Here is a 20,349-nt window from a genome sequence, read left to right on the forward strand (position 1 = left end):
AAATTCAGAGTTTCTTAAACTATTTTTCACTGTATTAGTTTTATAGTGTGAGATTTAATACTTCCTTTAGAATGAGAAATTACTTTAATGGGATCAAATTTAAATGGTGATTCCTATGAAAAGTCTATTAAGTAGTGAGCATGAGTACATAAATACAGAATAATCATTTTGACATTTTCATAAAGGAATAGGTGATATTTTAAGTGAAATCAGACTCACGGCAAAAGTATGCAAGTTTGAGCCCACATGTTGTATCACAAGCCCAATATTCTGAAATGTGACACAAACATTTCATAGTACTGAAAATATAACTATAAACACAACAAAATACGGGTTAATTATTTTGTGATTTGAGAGTTTTTCTCTTTTATCAGTTATATGAAGTAATCTCTTCTAATTTATGGGATGAGTATTAACAGAGATGTCATATTTCATAGGATATACATGAATTAGAGTAACTTTTCACATGCTTTTTACATGCTTAATGATCCGATTGTTGAAATTATGATATAGAATGTCTCAAACTAAAAAATATGGATGACAAAATGTCTTCATAGTGAGTAACCATGATGATTAAAGAAAATAATTTATATTTTACTTTGAGGCTCTGTATCATAAACTTTCAGCACATGGCTAGGAGGCACTAGTCTTTGGAAAAGTACATCATGCTTGGAACGGTGGACAGACAATGCAGGACAGAAAGACTCTGGATGACATAGATTGACCAAGTAACTGGGGTAATGGGAGTAGTTGTATCGAAGTCAGTAAAACTGGCTCAGGATAGGGTAGGCTTCAGAGATATTTGGTTGCTGTGAGTTGCAGGGGACTCAATAGCACATAACAACAACAACAACAACAACAACATCATAATCTAATAATTAAGCATGTTACTGACATAGAAATCAGAATCATGGTCTTCAGTAGTATTTTAACTTATTTTAAATTTTTTTTAGTATTTTAACTTTTATGTATTTAAATATTAGAGTAGGTGAGCATATAACTCACATTAACTTTGTAAATAAAAGTGCACAAAGTTTAAAAGAACAGTAGTAACTGCTTTAAATATTAAGAAATATTATTAAACAAGGAAAGCTCTAGTGACCTAGTGGCAAGAAGCTGCATTGTAATCCCAGAGGTGTGCGGTTTGAATCCACCAGAAGCTCTGCCGGAGAAGGAGGGACAATCTCCTCCTGTATCCGTCATATTAGATTTGCTGGTACACATACAGACACACAAAAAAAATAAACAAAAACAAACCAAAACCAAAAAACCGAAACAAACAAACAAAAAAAACAACAACCACAAAACAACAACAAAAAAGAAATATTCTTAAACAATCTTTTACTAAGTTCCTCACCTTTTCACCAACACCGCCAACTGAACCAATGGATCCTGGGGGTCCTTGTGGTCCCTTTGGTATAGAAAGAGTAGTAACAGTTATTACTGTTTAAAAAATAAAAAGGACACTTTTTTCTCCATGATAAACACATGCAAGGATATTCTAAATAATTTGAAAGATGGAACAACATGATGCTTTTAAAATGAAAGGATAAATTTACTGTATGAAAATTAGTTATCTATTACACTGGTTTCAGAATTTAAAAGAAATAAAACAGAAGGCTTTCTAATTCTGGACTTGCAAGTTGATGTCCAAGATACAAGTTCAATTTTTATGCCCAGAGAGCTATCAGGAGAACATCAGAGGCTGATTTTGTAGATTTTGAAGAAAAAGAAATAACTAGATTAGATAATCTTTTTTAATTGAAATTTTAATGAATGCTTACAGAGACTTTGGGTGTCCATTCATACATTGTTAGATAATCTTTTAAAAAACGATGATTAGCCTTATTTTGCCTTTCAATTATTTATTGACAATTGAAACCTAGAATTTCCTTGTAGTTCATCATCTGTAGTTCAATTAATCAATTCAAGCTCACTAAAATCAGAAAGCATGAAAAATCAGCCAAAAGAATGAGGGAGTTTTGGCCTCTACAGGATGAAAAAGTGAAGTCAAAAGAGGACGCCATCAAAATGTATATATCTATTAAGGGCTATAAGTTAAATTAATAAGGGGGTGCATTCTGAAATTTTGAGACTGAATGTAGACAATTTATGTAGACTGAATATAGAATTTAAACAATTGATATAAAATATCTAGCACTGAAAGAGGTACACTTATCATGCATACACTGGTCTGACATATTACAGATTTAAAATATAAGTAATGCTAAGCAGTGAAAGTCACTGATGATGGATAACTTAATAAAGGACAACCAGAATTGTTGACAGACCTAGGCTAAAACAGCCAGAATCAATTACAAACTTATTTGATTACTCATGTCATTGTCAGGATATAAGTAAAATTCAATATAATTCAATAATCATTTGTTAAACAATAACTACAAAGTATAATTTATTCATGCTGAGCTGAAAAATGTGGATAAGTATAATGCAACTTCTATTCCCCTTTAATGAATTAACTTATTTCATATAAAGCTCATTTCTTTTCCAGTATAAAACTGAGTCAACTATTATGTCTATGTGCTAGACTTAGAAATAAGAAAAACTATTAAAATACCTGAAATAGATTATTATATCATAAAATATCCTTCCTATTAATCTACACTGATGACTAAATAACTTTCAAATTACTGAAATAAGTTACACAGTTCTTACATCAGCTCCATTGGGACCTTGAGGGCCTCTTGGTCCTGGAGGGCCAGGTGGACCCTGTAAAAAAAAACATTGAAGTCTATGAAGACTAAATTCTGATACATTTACATTTTCATTCTGTGGTGAGGAAGACTAAAAGAAATATAAATCTTCAAAATAATACTTAGTAGACTATATCAACATTGTGAGTCATTCTTGATATTTATAACAAACTTAACAATGATCATTTAGATACGGGAAAGTGGGGGCCTTTGAGGAAGAGTAACTAAAAAAGTTTACTACCACTCTGGAAAACATGCAATATAATGTCAAATAGTTTATATTAGACTACTGGGGCAAGAAACAGTGTTTGAATAGGTTTAAAAAACCCCAAACTCAAAGTTTTTTGCATTTATAACCTATATCTTTTCTTTTTATATCACCTGTGTTGCGTTAAGGGCTAGGGCTTATTGTTCAAAACAGCTTCCTTAGCCTTTTACTCACTTTGCCATGTGGATAAGAGGGAATACACAAACAAAGCATGTCAGCCTTCTACAAGTGGATTGGCAAGTTTTGTTATTAAACTGAGTGATCCGTCAGGAGAATTGAAGTACCTCACCACCAGCAAAGAAGAATAAGGAGAATGCAGTGCATCCTTTGGGACCAGAGATTATTGTACCAGCCAGACTAGGACCTAGAGGAGCAGCCGTCATAGCAGCCGCAGAGAAGAACCTGAGACCTAACATGGGATGGAGCAGGCTTGGGAGTGCTATCCCATGAAACCAGATATAGGAGGCTTTGTCCAAGTTTATTAGACAGCTGAGGAGTGAGGGGAGAAGGGAGCCATTATTGACAGGACTGAGAAATTTGCAACACAGGCCTAAAGCTTCAAGGCTCAAGGCTGAGGCACCTGAGAGCACATTGAAGAAGCTGTCTTGACTGAGTGATTATATTCTTTTACTGACCTGAATTACAGATCTTTGATTTCCCTGATATGGTTTTCTGTGTTCTGGGAGCTATTTCAATGGATTCTGGAACAGCGGAGTAGTAAGATTGGGGTTGGGATGAGTAGAAAGAGGTGTGACCCCAGCTCTAACCTGTGCCAACTTTATTGTCTCTGATACACCTGTCTCATCACCCCACAGTATCAATCCATCTCATTGAGGGTCTTCCTCTCTTGTGCTTTCCCTCCACCCTCCCAAGCATGACGTCTTTCTCCAAGGACTTGTCACTTCTTGCAAAATGCCCAAAGTATGTCAGATGGAGTTTCAGAATCCTTGCCTCCAAGGAGCAGCCTTGTTTCACCTTCTCTAGGCTGAAGCTGTTTGTTCTCCTAGAAGTCCATTGTATATCCAGTCCTGTTCAGCTCCACAGTGTAGAAAACTTCCCTATTGCTAGATATTACGATGTAAGGAAGCATGTACCAGTGATTCCAGGAATTATGGCTATCAAATCTAGAAAGGAGTTTGGTATGTATCTATTGATGTTTCTCAACTGAAATTAATTATTCCATCAGCCAGGTTTATTTTTTATTATATCTTTCATTTAATTACTACTTTGAAGATGACAGTGATTTAAAAGAATTGAATAGATTTGGACTAGTCCTTGAAAAAATAATGCTTAACAGTAAAATATTTTAGAAATCATATATATATATAGCCTGAAAGATTTAAAAATTGATAATTATAAAAATAAAATAATAAAAGTTTACATGTTTTATACAATTCATTAGTTTTCAATTACCTTATTTCCTTATTAAAAGTAGTGCTTAGTAAACAAATATTTACACAAATTTCTCAATTTTCATATGTACAAATATTTTCATTAGAGTAGAAAGTCAAATCACCAAATAAATATTTTTAAATCACAAATATCATAGAATTAAAAAAAATAAAATTAAAAAAAAACAAATATCATAGAATTCTAATTAAGAAAGTTCCTTATTGAGTGTTTCAAAATACAAGCATTAGTTTTTAATGATGTGTCACAACATCCTGAGTGAACATTACGCATTGTTTTTTTGCTCTAAAACAAGTCTGTGGCTAAAAATTACGAAATAGCTAATTGCACATTAGCAATATTGCATTATATATACCATAGCAATATTTGATTTTATATAACTTAGTAATATTTGCACACAGAAATGAAAAATAACAATAGAAAACTAGATGTATTCTGCATACTTACATAATTCCACAATAAGAAAGAGAAAAGGTGTTCTGGTTGTAATAGAACCAAGTTCTGATCAAATTGTACCTGACTCTGATTTTAAGGAGAAATTATCTTATTAATATATTTTTAAATCATCAATATTTCTCCCTGGCAGAACAATTTACATATGATCCTTCATTAGAACTGTATTGTTTATAACAGTAAATGTTTAAGAAAGATAGGAGTAACAACTAACACGCACTGCAACATCAAACATTAGAAATGAAAACTTACCATAGGACCAACATCCCCATTTTCACCTTTTTCACCAGGTGGGCCTGGCAAACCCTAAAGAATTATAATATAAAGTATAATATGAAAAACCAACCAGTAAACAAAAAATCTTTTGTATCTGAAACACACTCTTAGTCATAGTTCAGTATAATACATAATTTAATTATATTTAAATAAGATTGTGGAAGAAATTTCAGAAAATAAGCATTATTAAATGCACATATGTTTTCCCTATAAATTATATAAACTTATACATGAATTTAAAATTAAAGTTATGCTTTGCACAGAATGATGCTGATCAGTTATTATTTATTTTACTTCACTAACAAGTTCCCTTAAGAAGACTTCTCTTAATTTCCCTTCACATCACTATATATATATATAGCATTATGCCAATATATATATATATATCATTATGCCACTTTTTTATATACAATTTACAACCATGAGCTACTACTTTTTTTTTACCAATGGGCATTTATGTATCAATTTTTATTTTTATCTCAAGTGAAGAGTATAAGGAAATGCACAAAATACAAGTATTCTATAAAATGTTTATTGAATGGGAGATGAATGAATCAATGCTATGAAGTAAATCAATAGGAGAAGCTTAAGATAAATAAGATGCTTATTGTAACAACAGTCATAATAACAGACATTTTCAATTATCTCAAATATATAATTATGAAAAATAGTTAAAGTCATTTTGGTTATATGACGAAATAATATGGAAACATTGATGTGAGACTAGCAAGAAGCAAGAATAGTATTTTCATATAAAATCCAAGTAAATACACGAGGTAGATTTAACTAAGAATTTGAACTTAAAATGTGTGATAACTGTTGCTCAGAAACAGTAAAGGCGAAAATAATTCTACTATGGTATGATTATTACTTAAAATTAGTGTTACCATGTATATGTATTTTATAAACTGTTAAAATAATTTATATACATTTTATAAACTCTATGCCATCATTAATGCTTGTAGCAACAGTATTTAGTGCATATTAACAATGGAATTTAGAATATAATCTACTTAGAAAAGAGAGCCTTGATTGTCTAATGGGTACTGAGTTGTGCTGTCAACAAAAAGGTAAGTGGGTAAAGTACAACAACTACATGGGAGAAAGAGAGGCCATTTCCAGCCATGCAATTTACAACCTCTGACACCTGATGGTGGTTCAACTATGAGTCAGTTATGACAAGACAGTACACAATAAAAACAACAGCTACTTAGAAATTAAAAACAAACAAAAAAATCCAAAAACAAAAAAAACCCCAAAACCCCAAATACTATAAAAGCTCTTAAATTCTAGTGGTCATTGCTGTTTGTTGTTATGTGCTTTCAAATGGCCTGTCACTCACAGTGACAGCTCTGAACCCTGATCTATCCTGAGCCAATCTTACTGTCTCTAAGACAGCCAATCCCATTTTCCCAGTCACTGAGTCAATTCATCTCACAGAAGGACTTCCTCTCCTGTATGGTCCCAACACCTTCCTAAGCATGATGTCCCTCTCCAAGGACTGGTCCCTCCTTGCAACATGCCTAAAGTATGTTCGAAGGAGATACAGAATCTTTGTCTCCAAGGAGTAGTGTGGTTTCACCCTCTCCATGATGAACTTGTTTGCTCTCTTAGCAGTCCATGGTATATTCTATACTCTTCTATAGCACCACAGTTCAAAAGCATCAATCCTCCTTCTATCATCCCTCGTCACTGTCCAGCTTTCTGATGTATAGCAGATACTTGCAAAGACTATGGCCTGTATCAGGTGCATAACAGTCTCCAGACTGACATCATTATTCTTTAGTACTCTAGAGAGGTCCATAACAGCAGACTTTCTCACTGCAATTTGTTGGGTTTTTTTTTAATTTCCTGTCTGCTGGTTCCAAGAGTGTTGATTGTGAAGCCAAGAAAACTAAAGGTGTTAACAACGTCAATCTCTTCACCATCCAGTATGACGCTGCCAATTGGTCCAGTGGTGAGAATCTTTGTTTTCTTGATGTTGAGTTTCAATCCATGCTGAAGGTTGCAGTCCCTGACCTTCTGCAGCAAGTGCTTCAGATCCTCCTCAGTTTTCACAAGCAAGGTTAAGTCATCTATCTCCAAAACTCAGGTTGTTGATGAGTCTTCCTTTTATTCTGATGTCACATTCCTCCTCACAGAGTCCAGCCTCGCAGATGATCTGTCTTGGTAATTTATACAATTATTGATTTCTAGACTCTGAACTACAGTGGCTGCAAACATAGTCCACAGTAATCAGTGCATTTTACTTATTGCCCACTTAGGGTGAAATAAAGTCAGACTGCTAGCTAACATATCGTTTCAAAGCCACTAACTGCTCTGTGAAAAGATGATGGACAGTCTCCTTCCATATAGATTTACGGTCTCTATAATCAAAATATAGGAGTAGCATCCACTTCCTAAATAACATGTCCCCAGAAATCCTATGAACTTTGATAAATGTCGCTAGTTGTAGAGGGGCTTCAAGCCTTTGTTTATAGGGTCGCTATGAGTCATACTCGACTCGAAGGCAATCAACAGCAATAGTCAATACATTTTCACTAAAGCTCAGAATCAACTTGACAGCTATGGGCTTTAAACATGCACAGAGAAGGTAAATAAAATATGATTTCCATACAGTAATGATTATCCTTGTATAAAAAAAATGTGTGTTACTATTTTCAATATATTTTGCCTAGTGATCTAACTCAATCTATTTCAGTTTTTAAATATTTCTAATAATCCACTAAACAATTTTCAACATGATTAATCAATTGAGAGACAGGACTGGCCTGGAATGATTACACTTTTTTGTAGTTATTGTTCTTTTTTGGATATGGTACGTAGTAATTTTTTTCAAGGAATTGTAGGCTACATACTTTTAACAGACAAAAATAACACAATATCTCCATCCTCTCCGCTGCTCCTCTCTACCCTCTTCTCTCACCCTTGCCCCAACTACAGGTTCTGGTATTGGTGAAAATGGAAGCCAGGTGCAGTCCTGGCATAAAACTCTGTAATTTAATCTTCAAAATAAACTTTTTTGTGTTGTAAAAAAAAAACAAAAACAAAACACAATATCTGTTTTTTCCCCCTTCAGACATGTTCATGTGTCTGGGAAAAGAGTTTATTATGCTAGGTATGCTCTAACCTGTTGCCAATATCTGATGTATTCTGAAATTACATTTACTGAAATTACATTTACAGGAAATGTTTCTCAAATTGCAATTTTCTTAAAAATTATCTAGAGAGATATTATTTCATGCTTCCAATGTTCTCTTTGCCAACACCAAAATTCAAATATATCTTTCTCATGAATGCGCTAATGATTTCATTTTAAAAAAGATAATAAAATTTAATAAAATTTCCCCTCATCTATTGTCATTTTAGTGTAGTGCATCTGATATAAGCTGTCCAGATTGAATGAAATAGCAATATTACATTCTTCTTATGTCTATTAAAAGCCCAATTTCACATTTCTATCTCATTTTTCTTTTATACATATATACGCTATTTTTTAACAAAGGCAATCCCTAAGTAGAAAAAAAATATTTATTTCTATTTGATGGAGCTTGATTATAGTTTGAGTTGATTAAGACAAAATGTTCTCATTATTAAAATTAATAGAGACATAATGAGTCAAATTCTCTTGTAGCAAGGAACTAAACATGCTAAATGGCACTCCAGTGTTAATCAGTTTTCATATAGTCTAACTTTCTCCTAGGGAGTAATTTATGCGCAGAGAGATTCTGTTTTAGGGTCTGTCAATTTAAAATCATTTGCTACTTAAATGATGCATAAAAAAATCTAAGCAGATCCAGAATTATCTTTACATAGCGCTCCATCATATGTGAATAGTAAATATTAATTTAAAAAATCATGCAATTTAATCTGAATAATAGATTATTATTATTTAAGTCTATTACAATAGAGCATCTATTGTGCCGTGAAGACTCAATTAAAGGATGCTAATGCAATTGTGAGCATGTTAATTACATTAGCATCTTTTCAGATTCTTAATTTAAAGAGGTAGCTGCAGGAAAATATAATCAATTTTGTTTTTAGTCAACAGATTTCTTGAGTCACCCTCATCAAAGAACACATTTCTTACTTTGTGGAAATAAAGACAATTTCTTATCGAGTATTTTATAAATATAAATTACAAGGTACCTTCTTGAATCATGATAACATTCTAAATTACTACAAGTTACAGGATTCAGAGAAATAGAGTACATTTTTTTTAAAAAATTGAAAGATAACAAATCCATTGATAAATTGACAGTTTAGATTCTAAATGTCTTTTTGTGAGATATATATATATGCACACACACACTTCTCACATGTCCTCCTGCTCAGTGTTCACGACTGCTCACTTACTACTACTTATTATAGTGTAACCAGTATTTGTTTAAACATAAAACATATTAATGAGAATCTTTCCAAGTTTAAATTTTATATTAATATAAAAGTAAAATTTTGGAACACTATGTTCAATAGTAGACATCTACTGTGTATTTTAAGAATCCTGGGGGGTTTTTAACCATAAAGTCAGAATCAGCTCATAGTTAACTCTTTAGTGAGTTTTTAGAGGCTATATATATTTCAAAGGAGAAGAAAGAAGGCTCATGCTTTTCATGTGGAGCTTGTGGTCAATCCAAATAGCCTGCCTTTGCGTAGACACTGCCATTCTTTATTCACTAGGCCAATACAGTACCCTTATATTAATAATAGTAATAATCACAAAATACAGTGGAAGACAAGGTGGCATAATGTGTTATGTGATAAACTGCTAAGCAAAATGTTAAGTCAAACTCACCTGCAGTAGAAAAATTTTAAAGATTTATAACTAAATGAAGGGTCTCCATGAATCAGAACAGAATCAAGAAGAGTTGGTTTGGTATTTTACTTTTAATATATACAATGAATTTATATGAAAATAAAATAATTTTAATTTTACATTTGAAAATGAAGGTAAATGTTAAAGGTATATAAATATAGTTTATATTTTTATGATTTCACAGCATTTTTGTTGCTTGTTGTAATGTGCCATTGAGTCATTTTCGACTCTTAGAGACTCTATGTACAATAGCTCTGAACTCTGATCCATCTTGAGCAAACTTCATTGTCTCTGACATGTTGTTACACGCTGTCGAGTCACCTGTGACCCATAGTGACCCTATATGTACAACAGTTCTTGACACTGCCCTGCCCTGAATAAGTCTCACTAGTTCTTACACCTCAATCTCCATCGCTCCAGTCACTGTATCAATCCATCTCATCTGGGGTCTTCCTCTCCTGTGCTGTCCCTCCACACTTCCTGGACTAAAACTGGATTTATATTGGGTGTTATTCTTTCTTTCCCCCACTATTTCACTTATTTTTCTAATAAACCTTGCTCTGAACACCATAGTCTGTGTGTCAATAATGAATAAATGGACTTCTTTCTGCTGGTTTGGCTCTAGAATGACCATGGGGCTAGGCTAAGTGTTCTTAATCTGCTTTCTGTTTTAGGGAGGTAGAGGACTGTGCTATTTTACTCTCTCTGGCTCTTTAAGAGGGACACTCTTTCAGAGGGACACTGTGTACCTACACTTGATTTTTTTGTTCATAAGGCAAATTTTTAAAATTCAATTTTACACTTTTTAAAGGACTACTGTTGTTAAATGTCATCAAATCAAACACAACTCATAGAAACCTTGTGAGCAAAAGATTAGAAGCTTGTTGTATACTGGACCATCATCACAGTCTCCAACATACCATGTCCATTATTGTAGGTATTTTATCCAATCTATTATAAGGTCTTGTTCTACCTGAGAATATGCCCAACACATATGAGTAAAGTTTCATTCACTATCTTTGCTTCTAAGGAGCACTCAATTTGCATTTTATTCTTTGCTGCAGATTTGTTCTTTGGCCAGCCTTAGTATATTCAGTAGTCTTATTCTATACCACAATTTAAAGGCATTGATTCTTTCTCAATATCCCATATTCATGGTCCAACTTTGAGATGCAAAGGAAGCAAGTGAAAACAAAATTACTTGTATCAGGCTTACCTTAGTCTTTAAACTGACATCATTGCTTATTAGCACTTATATTATAGATTCTATTTATTTTATTAAGAATATATTAATTATTTTTTATAATGTTGACAGTTATAATCTTTTTCTCATCTATTATGTGTTACCTATTGGTCCGATGGTAAAGATTTTGGTTTTCTTGATATTGAGATGTAGCAACAAAACTGTGTGTTTTCTTTATCATTTATTTTATAACTATAATGGACTATTATTGTTGTTGTACAACATGGAATCTGAACTGAACCATAACTGACACTCTGGCAGGGTTTCAGAGGTAGTTAATCTCATGTGAGGAGACTGTTCATCCTTCTCCTATGGAGCAGCTAAGTCTCAAAGTGTGTGCCTTTGGGATTGTAGCACAACATCTTGCCACTAGGCCACCAGAGCTCCCTACTGTTGTTGTTGTTGTTGTTATGTGCCATAGAGTCTCTTGCGACTCATAGCGACCCTATGTACAACAGCCCTAAACTCTGCTCTGTCCTGTGCCAATCCCACCGTCTCCAATACACCCATCCTGATTATCCCAGTCACTGAATCAATCCAGCTCATAGAGGGCCTTCCCCTCCTGCACAGTCCCTCCACCCTCCCAAGCATGATGTCCTTCTCCAAGGACCAGTCCCTCCTTACAACATGTCCAAAATATGTTAGACAGAGCCTCAGAATCTTTGCCTCCAAGGAGCCACTCGGTTTAACACTTTCCAGGATGAATCTGTTTGTTTTCCCAGCAGTCCATGGTATCCTCAATACTCTTCTCCAGGACCACAGCTCAAAGGCATCAATTCTCCTTCTATCCTCCTTGGTCATTGTCTAACTCTCTGATGCTTAACAAGTGATTGCAAAGACCGTGGCCTCTATCAGACACACTTTAGTCTCCAGAGAGACACCATTGCTCTTCAGTACTTTGGAGAGAGTCCCTAACAGCAGACTTTCCCATGGCAATGCACCTTTTAATTTCCTGGCTACTGGTGCCAAGACTGTTGACTATGGAGCCAAGCAAACTAAAGCTGTGAACAATCTCAATTTCTTCACCATCCATCCTGATGCTGCCAATTGGCCCAGTGTGAGAATCTTTGTCTTCTTGACATTGAGCCTCGATCCATATTGGAGGCTGCAGTCCTTGACCCTCTGTAGCAAGGGCTTTTGGTCCTCCTCAGTTTCAGTAAGTTCCCTACTAGGTAGGTATAAAATAAATAACCAAAAGAAAAAAAACCTACATTTCCTAAAGTATGTAAGAGGCAGTGAATATAATGATGTGAAAGTAAAAATTCTCGGATAGGGTGATGACTCATAAAAAAATGTTTTACCTAAGACACTAGTTACCTGACTCAATCAAATAAAAATATTTTAGTGTATAATATTTTCCATTCTATCATTTCCATTATTAAATATGCTTCCTAAAAAGGATGCTAGTTATTAAATAGAAATTAAATTCCAGCAAAGTAAAATAAACTTTAAATTTTAGGAAAACTCACTTTTCAGAAAATAGGCGACTTAGATATTATGAATGCACTTACATTAAATACATAAAAAGCAACAATTTTTAAAAAAAAGCAACAATTTTATTTCCAAAATGACTTTTTCCATAAAATCACCTTTATTATATTATTATATTATATTTATTATAAATATATTATATTATATTCTGTTATATTTATTATATTATTGTAATGACTTTTATAATAAAACATATTTAAGTCCATCTCTTTTACTGAAAATGGAAAATTAATTATGCCTGAAAATATTGGTCTTAAGCAATTCAATGATACTTTGTAAAATTTTTGTTAAAAAAATTTACCCTTTCTCAAAATCATATATGATTTTTTCTAATCATGTATCTGAAAGTGAAAAAAATTAATATATTAAATAATATATGTAGCCGTTTAATTAATGGAATAATTTCTGTAATAATATTGCAATCAAGTTAAATTTGAGTCTGTAAGTAATCAGCAGAATGTAAAGAATATTTATTTTAATAAATAAAATTATAAGACAAAATTCAAATGGCCTCAGTTTTGGCAATTTGTTGTTGAGACAGACAAAGGAGGAAATCTGAATTTTCTAAAATTTCTTTGTGATTTTTTTAACAATAGCTATTTTCCATTTACAGACTTACTGCTTATTTGGCTAATTTTGTTTAATACTTGCTTTAAACAGTTGTTGCTTTCAATTGTGGTTAGTAGTTCTTTGGTTTTGTCTTTTATTTTTTAAATATTTAAATCTATGATAGCTACCTAAAATGGTCTCCTGTTACAAGCTTTATAACCGTTTTCATCTTACTTATTTCTAAGGTTCTGACTTAAGTTTGTTTGCACTTCATTCATCATATTGAAAGACCATAAAAGAAAGTGCAATATATGTGTTAAAGCTAATTCTATTTCAGGAATGGGATCTAGGTTTAAAATATCGTTATAAAAGTAATAAATGCTAAAAATTCTTAGGTATACAGATTTACATAAAGTAGATGTTCTCTAAAGTTCAGTGTTATACTTAAGTAAATCATTTATCATGTAAAAATAATATATAAATTTCTATATAATAAAAAAAAATGATGCTTTCTCTTACCTACACCAAATAATCACTCTGCTGATAAAGAAAAGGATGAAGAAAGCACCTTACCTGAAGACCTATGGGGCCAGGAGGCCCAGGGAATCCTCTTGGACCTTCATCACCTTTTTGTCCGAACATACCCTGCTGTCCTCTAGGGCCAGGCTCACCATCACCTCCCTAGAGAAGAGCAACAAACACCATCACGAACCAAAAAATCATGTATGACAAAACCTATTATGATGATGTAGTCACTTCTAATAAAATTATTCATTAAACAATATAAAAATAGACAATGATTGATTATTCACTCCCCATGGACATTTGTTCTGCTTATACTCTTTGGTTTCGAAGTTGATTTTTATTTTATCACTTATACCAACTGAAATAAAAACTGTCTAAGGAGAAAATCATATTCAGATTCTATAAATACTACATAGTACATAAAATAGTTCTCAACTGGCTACCTATTTTCAAATAAATAATATTTTTCTTGACAAAATTCAGCTTCATATGTTAAATAATTTAAATTTGATTTTACATTAATAATAGAAAGTGAGGAAATAAAATATTTGATCTACGTACAATCCATAAATATAATAAGGAAGTTGAAAGGATTTAGATTTTCTGTTAAAATGTAATACTTACAGCAATTCCTGGGGCACCAACAGGTCCTTGAAGACCTGGGGGGCCAGGAGGACCCTGTGGAAAGAAAAAAAGCTCAATTGTAAAATGAAGCCACAAGATAACATCAATTATTTAAGGCAAAGTAGTTATCTAATAAATATATTTTAAACATGCCTTGACAGAAAAAAGATGATTACTCAGAAGTCTTTTCATATTTAGTGCAGTCACCATTTATTTTGTTCCTTGAAGACTCATACTTGCAAATTTTCAATCATTTTAAATTGACATTTATTAAAAACACTCTCACATCTGCTATGTTATGGATATTTTAAAATTAGTTTATATGCTACCATAGATAAAGTTGAAGAGTGACATTCAAATTAAAAACACATCAGATTTCTTTCATTCTGTGTGAAAGGAGAAAGAACCCCTTAAATACTAATTTAAACACTAGCCTCAAAATGAGGATGACACTGCTGGGGATTCTATATTAATAAATATACAGTACAAGAACAAAGATCTTTCTTGTTGCCTACTCGTGTAAACTCAGTCTTCTATATCATATTATTTATTTTAAATAATAAATTTTCAATAAGTAGTATGCTTTTTATATAGTTAAAGTTTTCCTCTTAATTGAATACAATTTTGACAACAATAACTGGTTAGGGATTTTGCACTATCTGGGCTTTGAATAATAATTAAATCAAAGGACTGTATAGAACTTTGTCAGTACAACATATCAGAAAAAGGGCTTGAAGCAAAATTTGCACCATGTACACTGGAATCATATGAGAAAACTCTTAAGGTTCCCTCTAGGTAAAAACATTCTTTTTAAAGATAAATAACACATTTGGTTTTTTTACTATGTAAATATTTGCACAGATGAGGCAAAAGTAGTTTTATTTAAATTGCTGGTACCCTAGCACAGATCACAGTGATAATACAAAACTGCAATATTATTGGCTATACTCCATACAATCATAAACTGTCACTTGATTCACACAGAAAAAAAAATAAGTACAAGGGAACTTTGAATTTCAACCAAAACAAAATTCAGAAGCAAATATGAGAATTTAACTTCTTATGCTAAATTGGACATAAAAAGCAAAAAATAATGGCACACTTCTCTTGACATTTTTATTTGAGGTATATATATATTGTGTGTGTGTGTGTGTGTGTGTGTGTGTGTGTATTCTTTTGTTCCATTGACAATGTTAGGGCATATTGGTTAATTTTAATTGAATCTATTAAAAATATTTAAAATACCTTTATTTTAAATTTGAGTAACTCACAGACAGGATTTTTGGAGTGCTTACTAAATTCTAGGTGTTTATAGAGTTCTGAGGCAAATAAAACATTGCAGTAAACGACTAGGCATGCAGTCATTTTTAATTATACTTTTTAATTCAGAAATATCATTTATTAAAATATGTCTCTGCAGAGCACATCAAATATTTTGTAAGTAGATAAATAACATGTAATCATCTTCAAAAATATTGAATGAAATCTTGAATAATAAATCACTACAATAGAATTTTAAATTAAAATTAAAATGTATAGCAATACCAACTTTGGGTGTAGTGAGTCTGTTGCTGTGGCTTTCCATAGCTTAAAATTACTTTCCTTGATGATTGTTTAGCTAGTTGTCTCAACTCTGGTTTACAAGCACATTCATCTAATGTAGCTGCACTGAATGCAGGTGGCCACCTGTATCATCAACATCTGTGTGAGCCATTTCTTTCTCATAGAGTGTGTTAGCCTATCTACCAGGGGATTTGCTAGTATTGACGCTAAACTTAGCAGATTCAGCAGCAGAATTTGGGGAATCTTCAAACAAGGAAAGAAGTAGCAGCAGAGAAAGTAGCATGCATCCTTTGGGGCCAGACATTCTTCCTTTCCTTTTTTCCCTCCTCCCCTCCCCTCTACTCTCTCCTCTCTCTTCCTCCCTCCCTCCCTCTATCTCTCTCCCTCTGTCTCTCTGCGTCTCTCTCTCTTCTTCCCGCTGAAAACATGCCTAGATTAACTGAGAGATTGTGTCTTGCTGCTGACTGTCAGGGCCAGAGCCCTGAGATGGAGAGAGGGTCAGAACTCCTGAGAGCTGGAGCCTTTGAGATGGGGACAAAGTTAAAGGTTTTATTTGTTCAACAACTGAAAGAAGAGTTGACTTAGGACTGCTACTTCACAGAACTAAAGACAGAGTTCTTCAACTCAAGTCAGCTGGCTACTGTGGGAGGACCCTTAGGAGCTGACTTGGGACTGCTTGCCTCATGGAAACAGAAGCAAAAGTCTTTAACTCAAGCTTTCTGGAGGATCGAGGGAAGATGGCATAACTGGTAAGAATAAAGAACCTTTGTAACACTAACCTAAATTTTGAAGCTGAAAATAAAAATGCCAGTGACCACGCTTCAGAAGATGTGAGGACTAGGAGTTGTATCTTGAAGCTAACCTGGATTATAGCCTGTTAACTTCCCTATTAATGCTCTTAATTGTGAGTACAGTTCTGTATAGTCTATGTAGCTATTGCAATGGATTATGGGCCCAGTAGAGCATTTAAGATTAGTGTTCGAAGTGACAAAAAATAAAAATCCAGGAGCATGGAGGACCACGTCCAACCCTATGGGAATTAGTTTTGTTCTGTAAATATTATTCTTAGTATAGGTATCCTTTGTGGAGTTAATTAGAAGTCGGACTTGGGTGTCCCCACACAACATTTGCTCTTTTAATACAACTGCAACTATAATCTTCAAACACAGCTAGAGAGCACTAATGTGGTCACTATTTGCAACTTATTTGTTTTCCTGGATGAAAACAAAAAGAAAACAGGGGCTTTTCCTTGAGTACACTTTGAATTCAATATTTTTATTCTGTATTTCTAGTTTCAGTTCGACATTTGCAGCTCACAAAACATTAGTAGCTATTCAGTTGAGAACTCAGTGTGCTGTCAAGGGTTAATTGTGAAAAATGGCTTTCCTAGCAGGAGTGGCATCCACTTCCTAAACAACATGCCTCTGGAAACTCAATGAACTTTTATAAATGATGATAGTTCTAGAAAGGCTTCAGACCTTTTGTTCATAGGGTTGCTATGAGTCATGCTTGACTTGAGGACAATCAACAACCATTATCAACAACAACAATAGCCATTGATTAAGTTTTTATTTTGTGATAAAGTATTTATTGTATTAAGGAGATAGTGTTAGGGTGGGATACAAGCCTTTACCCTTCTAGAGGTCTGTAAAAGCTATGGAAGATGTGCCACAATGGACAGTCTGCAGGATCCTGGCACATGGGTCACCAGTCTCTGAAACACTGGCCTGCATGACCCACAAGTTGTGTGAATGGCTCTCTGATGAGTTTGAATTTCTGTGAGATCTTTCAGCAAAAAACTGACCCAAGGGGCACAGAGGAATGGGAAAACTGACAGAGTAAATAGAGGAAGAACTGTAGATGTTAGAAATGATGGAAAAATACAGTAAATCAAACATTTGGAACATTGTTAACCTCTGCCTCTTAGTAACTACTCTGCTTTCAATTTTAGTAGAGGGGATCATAGAGATTATAAATGCACTTAGTTCTAATAAGACTCATTCTAAAGTAATACTAATATAGCAAATAAACCCAACATGAAAGGCTTGACAATAATAGCTAAATTTTGGACAGAGCTAGGAGAGTGGAGTGTTTGGACTTTTTAAAATGATTTTTAGATCCATTGCCTTAGCTACCTTTGGGGACATGGTTTTACCTGTTAATCAGAATCTTCAACATCATCAACAGCTGTGACGTCAACATAAGAGGAAAAATGGGTGAGACTGGAGAGACTATAGTGAGGTATAGTCTAATGGAGCCCTGGATACAGAACCAGGGTTAAAGTTCTGCTTGCTGGATGACTGAAGGAAGAACTGACTTGTGACAGCTATGACACCAAACTTGCTGGATGACTGAGAAAACCAGAAGTATCTTGTATTTGAATTGATGCACTGAACTTGGACTTTCATTCATTGCCTGAGAAGCTGTCTGAATTAATTTGGAAACTATGGAAATCAAAAAATGTACTATGATGTGAAAGTCTGCTGTTAGGGACCTCTCTAAAGTACTCAGGAGCAACGGTGTCTCTCTGGAGACTAAGGGGCGCCTGATACAGGCCATGGTTTTTGCAATCACTTGTTATGCATCAGAGAGTTGGACAAGGACTAGGGAGGATAGAAGGAGAATTGACGCCTTTGAGCTGTGGTGCTGAAGAAGAGTATTGAATGTACCATGGACTGCCAAGAAAACAAACAGATTCATCGTAGAGAGGGTTAAACCAGGCTGCTCCTTGAAGGCAAGGATTCTGGGGCTTCGCCTGACATACTTTGGACATGCTGTAAGGAGAGACAGGTCTTTAGAGAGGGACATCATGCTGGGTAGAGTAGAGGGACAGCGCAGGAGGGGAAGACCCTCTATGAGGTGGATTGATTCAGTGACTGGGGTAATCAGGACAGGTGTGTCAGAGGCAATGAGATTGGCACAGGATAGAGCACGGTTTAGGGCTGTTGTACATAGGGTCGCTTTGAGTCGAAAACGACTCGACGGCACATAACAACAACAACAATATGTTGTCTTGTTAATAATATGATTTAGGACTTCTGGACAAAGCCTATACTTTCACTGTGAAATAGCCTTTCCTTTTCACATTCCCAACCTACTTCGTTAATAAACTCCACCACTATGAGTAAGTTAGCTGTGAATCAATTTGCAACAAAATTTGAAGCCAGAAATTAGTAGAATTTGGTGCAGGAACCAAAGGCCAAGGCCATGTCTGACCTTGTAGCTATTTGTTTTTACTGTTTTACTGTGAATGTTGTTGATGGGGACATTTTCCCTTTGAGGAGTTAGTAAAGATTGAATTTGAATTTATCCATATTGCTTTTGTTGGTCCTTTTAAAATAATCTATTCTAATAAAATTTATAGGAATCTTGTATAACATTTTTGCTGTTATAAGAGAAAAGAAGGGGAAAATAGAGAGACAGAAGGAGGAATGGTGGACTTTTTTTCCTGTACTCTCTGATGTATATTCCTATTAGAAAGCAAATTTATACATAGAAAGAAAGGACATCGGGGTGTCAGAAGCCTTTAGTATTGGCTTTCTTCACCATTGGATTAGGTCTCTTTGGGGGCATGGTCACCAGCTACCTTCAATGCAGACACATGGTCTTGCAAATCATAAATAGCTTTGGGACGAATATAACAAAGCTCTCTCCACACTATAAAAAATGGCAGTAGAAAGAGGGCATGCAATAAAGAGATTGTGGCACTGCTATGAAAGATTGTGGCAAGGTATAACCATAGGAACTCTGGAGATGGAGACACAGTTAAAGGTTTTTGCATACTGGATGATTGAAGGAAAAGCCCACGTGTTGCTGTTCTGAAATAAATTTTACTAGATATTTGAGGCAACAAGAGGCTGCTTGCATTTGTGCTGAAACTGGAATTTCACTCATTGAGGAATTGTGGCTTGTTAATCAGGCTTGGGACTGCTAGAATAAACCTAGACCTTCACTGTGTGCTATAATTTGCCTCCTCCAATTCCCAAACTATTTTCCTAATAAAACCCAAAGTTTGTGAGTCAATTTGCAACAGGGATTAAACCTAATTATTGGTGAAGGAGCATGTGGGGTGACAAGTCTGACCAAGCAGCTATTTGTTTAATATTATGGATTTTATTGATGTGGACAGTGTGCTTTTATGAAACTGTTAGAAGTCAGAATCAGCCTTCTCACTGTTGCATCTGCTCCTTATACATACATGGGATCTTCAAGATCTGTACATTTTCTACAAATAGTATAAATTAGCAGGTAAGTATTGAGGTGAAATAATTGACAGTATCAATATTTAAGGTTTTAAATATAAGAAAAAGAAATGTTTCAAAATATATTTATGTACTACAAAATGTGTAAACTGGTAAAACAGAAAGAAAAAATGAAAGACATTTATTTTGAATGAAAAATTGAGAGCATTGTGATA

At 34.0% G+C, this 20,349-nt stretch overlaps 1 protein-coding gene across 4 annotated transcripts in view; it reads right to left on the reverse strand.

Annotated features, from left to right (window-relative positions):
* COL11A1 (collagen, type XI, alpha 1) overlaps window positions 1-20,349 on the reverse strand; it is a 380,126-nt gene that overhangs the window by 83,208 nt on the left and 276,569 nt on the right. For all 4 annotated transcript variants that reach the window (XM_006882457.1, XM_006882455.1, XM_006882458.1 and 1 more), the window contains 5 exons: window positions 14,370-14,423; window positions 13,794-13,901; window positions 5,098-5,151; window positions 2,677-2,730; window positions 1,358-1,411 (listed from right to left, as the gene is read on the reverse strand). In XM_006882457.1, coding sequence (XP_006882519.1) covers window positions 1,358-1,411; window positions 2,677-2,730; window positions 5,098-5,151; window positions 13,794-13,901; window positions 14,370-14,423 — 324 coding nt within the window. The remainder of the gene's footprint in view (window positions 1-1,357; window positions 1,412-2,676; window positions 2,731-5,097; window positions 5,152-13,793; window positions 13,902-14,369; window positions 14,424-20,349) is intronic.

This window comes from Elephantulus edwardii, unplaced genomic scaffold (genome assembly GCF_000299155.1).
Source record: "Elephantulus edwardii isolate Elephantulus edwardi_28Jun2011 unplaced genomic scaffold, EleEdw1.0 scaffold00020, whole genome shotgun sequence".
Lineage (NCBI taxonomy): Eukaryota > Metazoa > Chordata > Mammalia > Macroscelidea > Macroscelididae > Elephantulus > Elephantulus edwardii.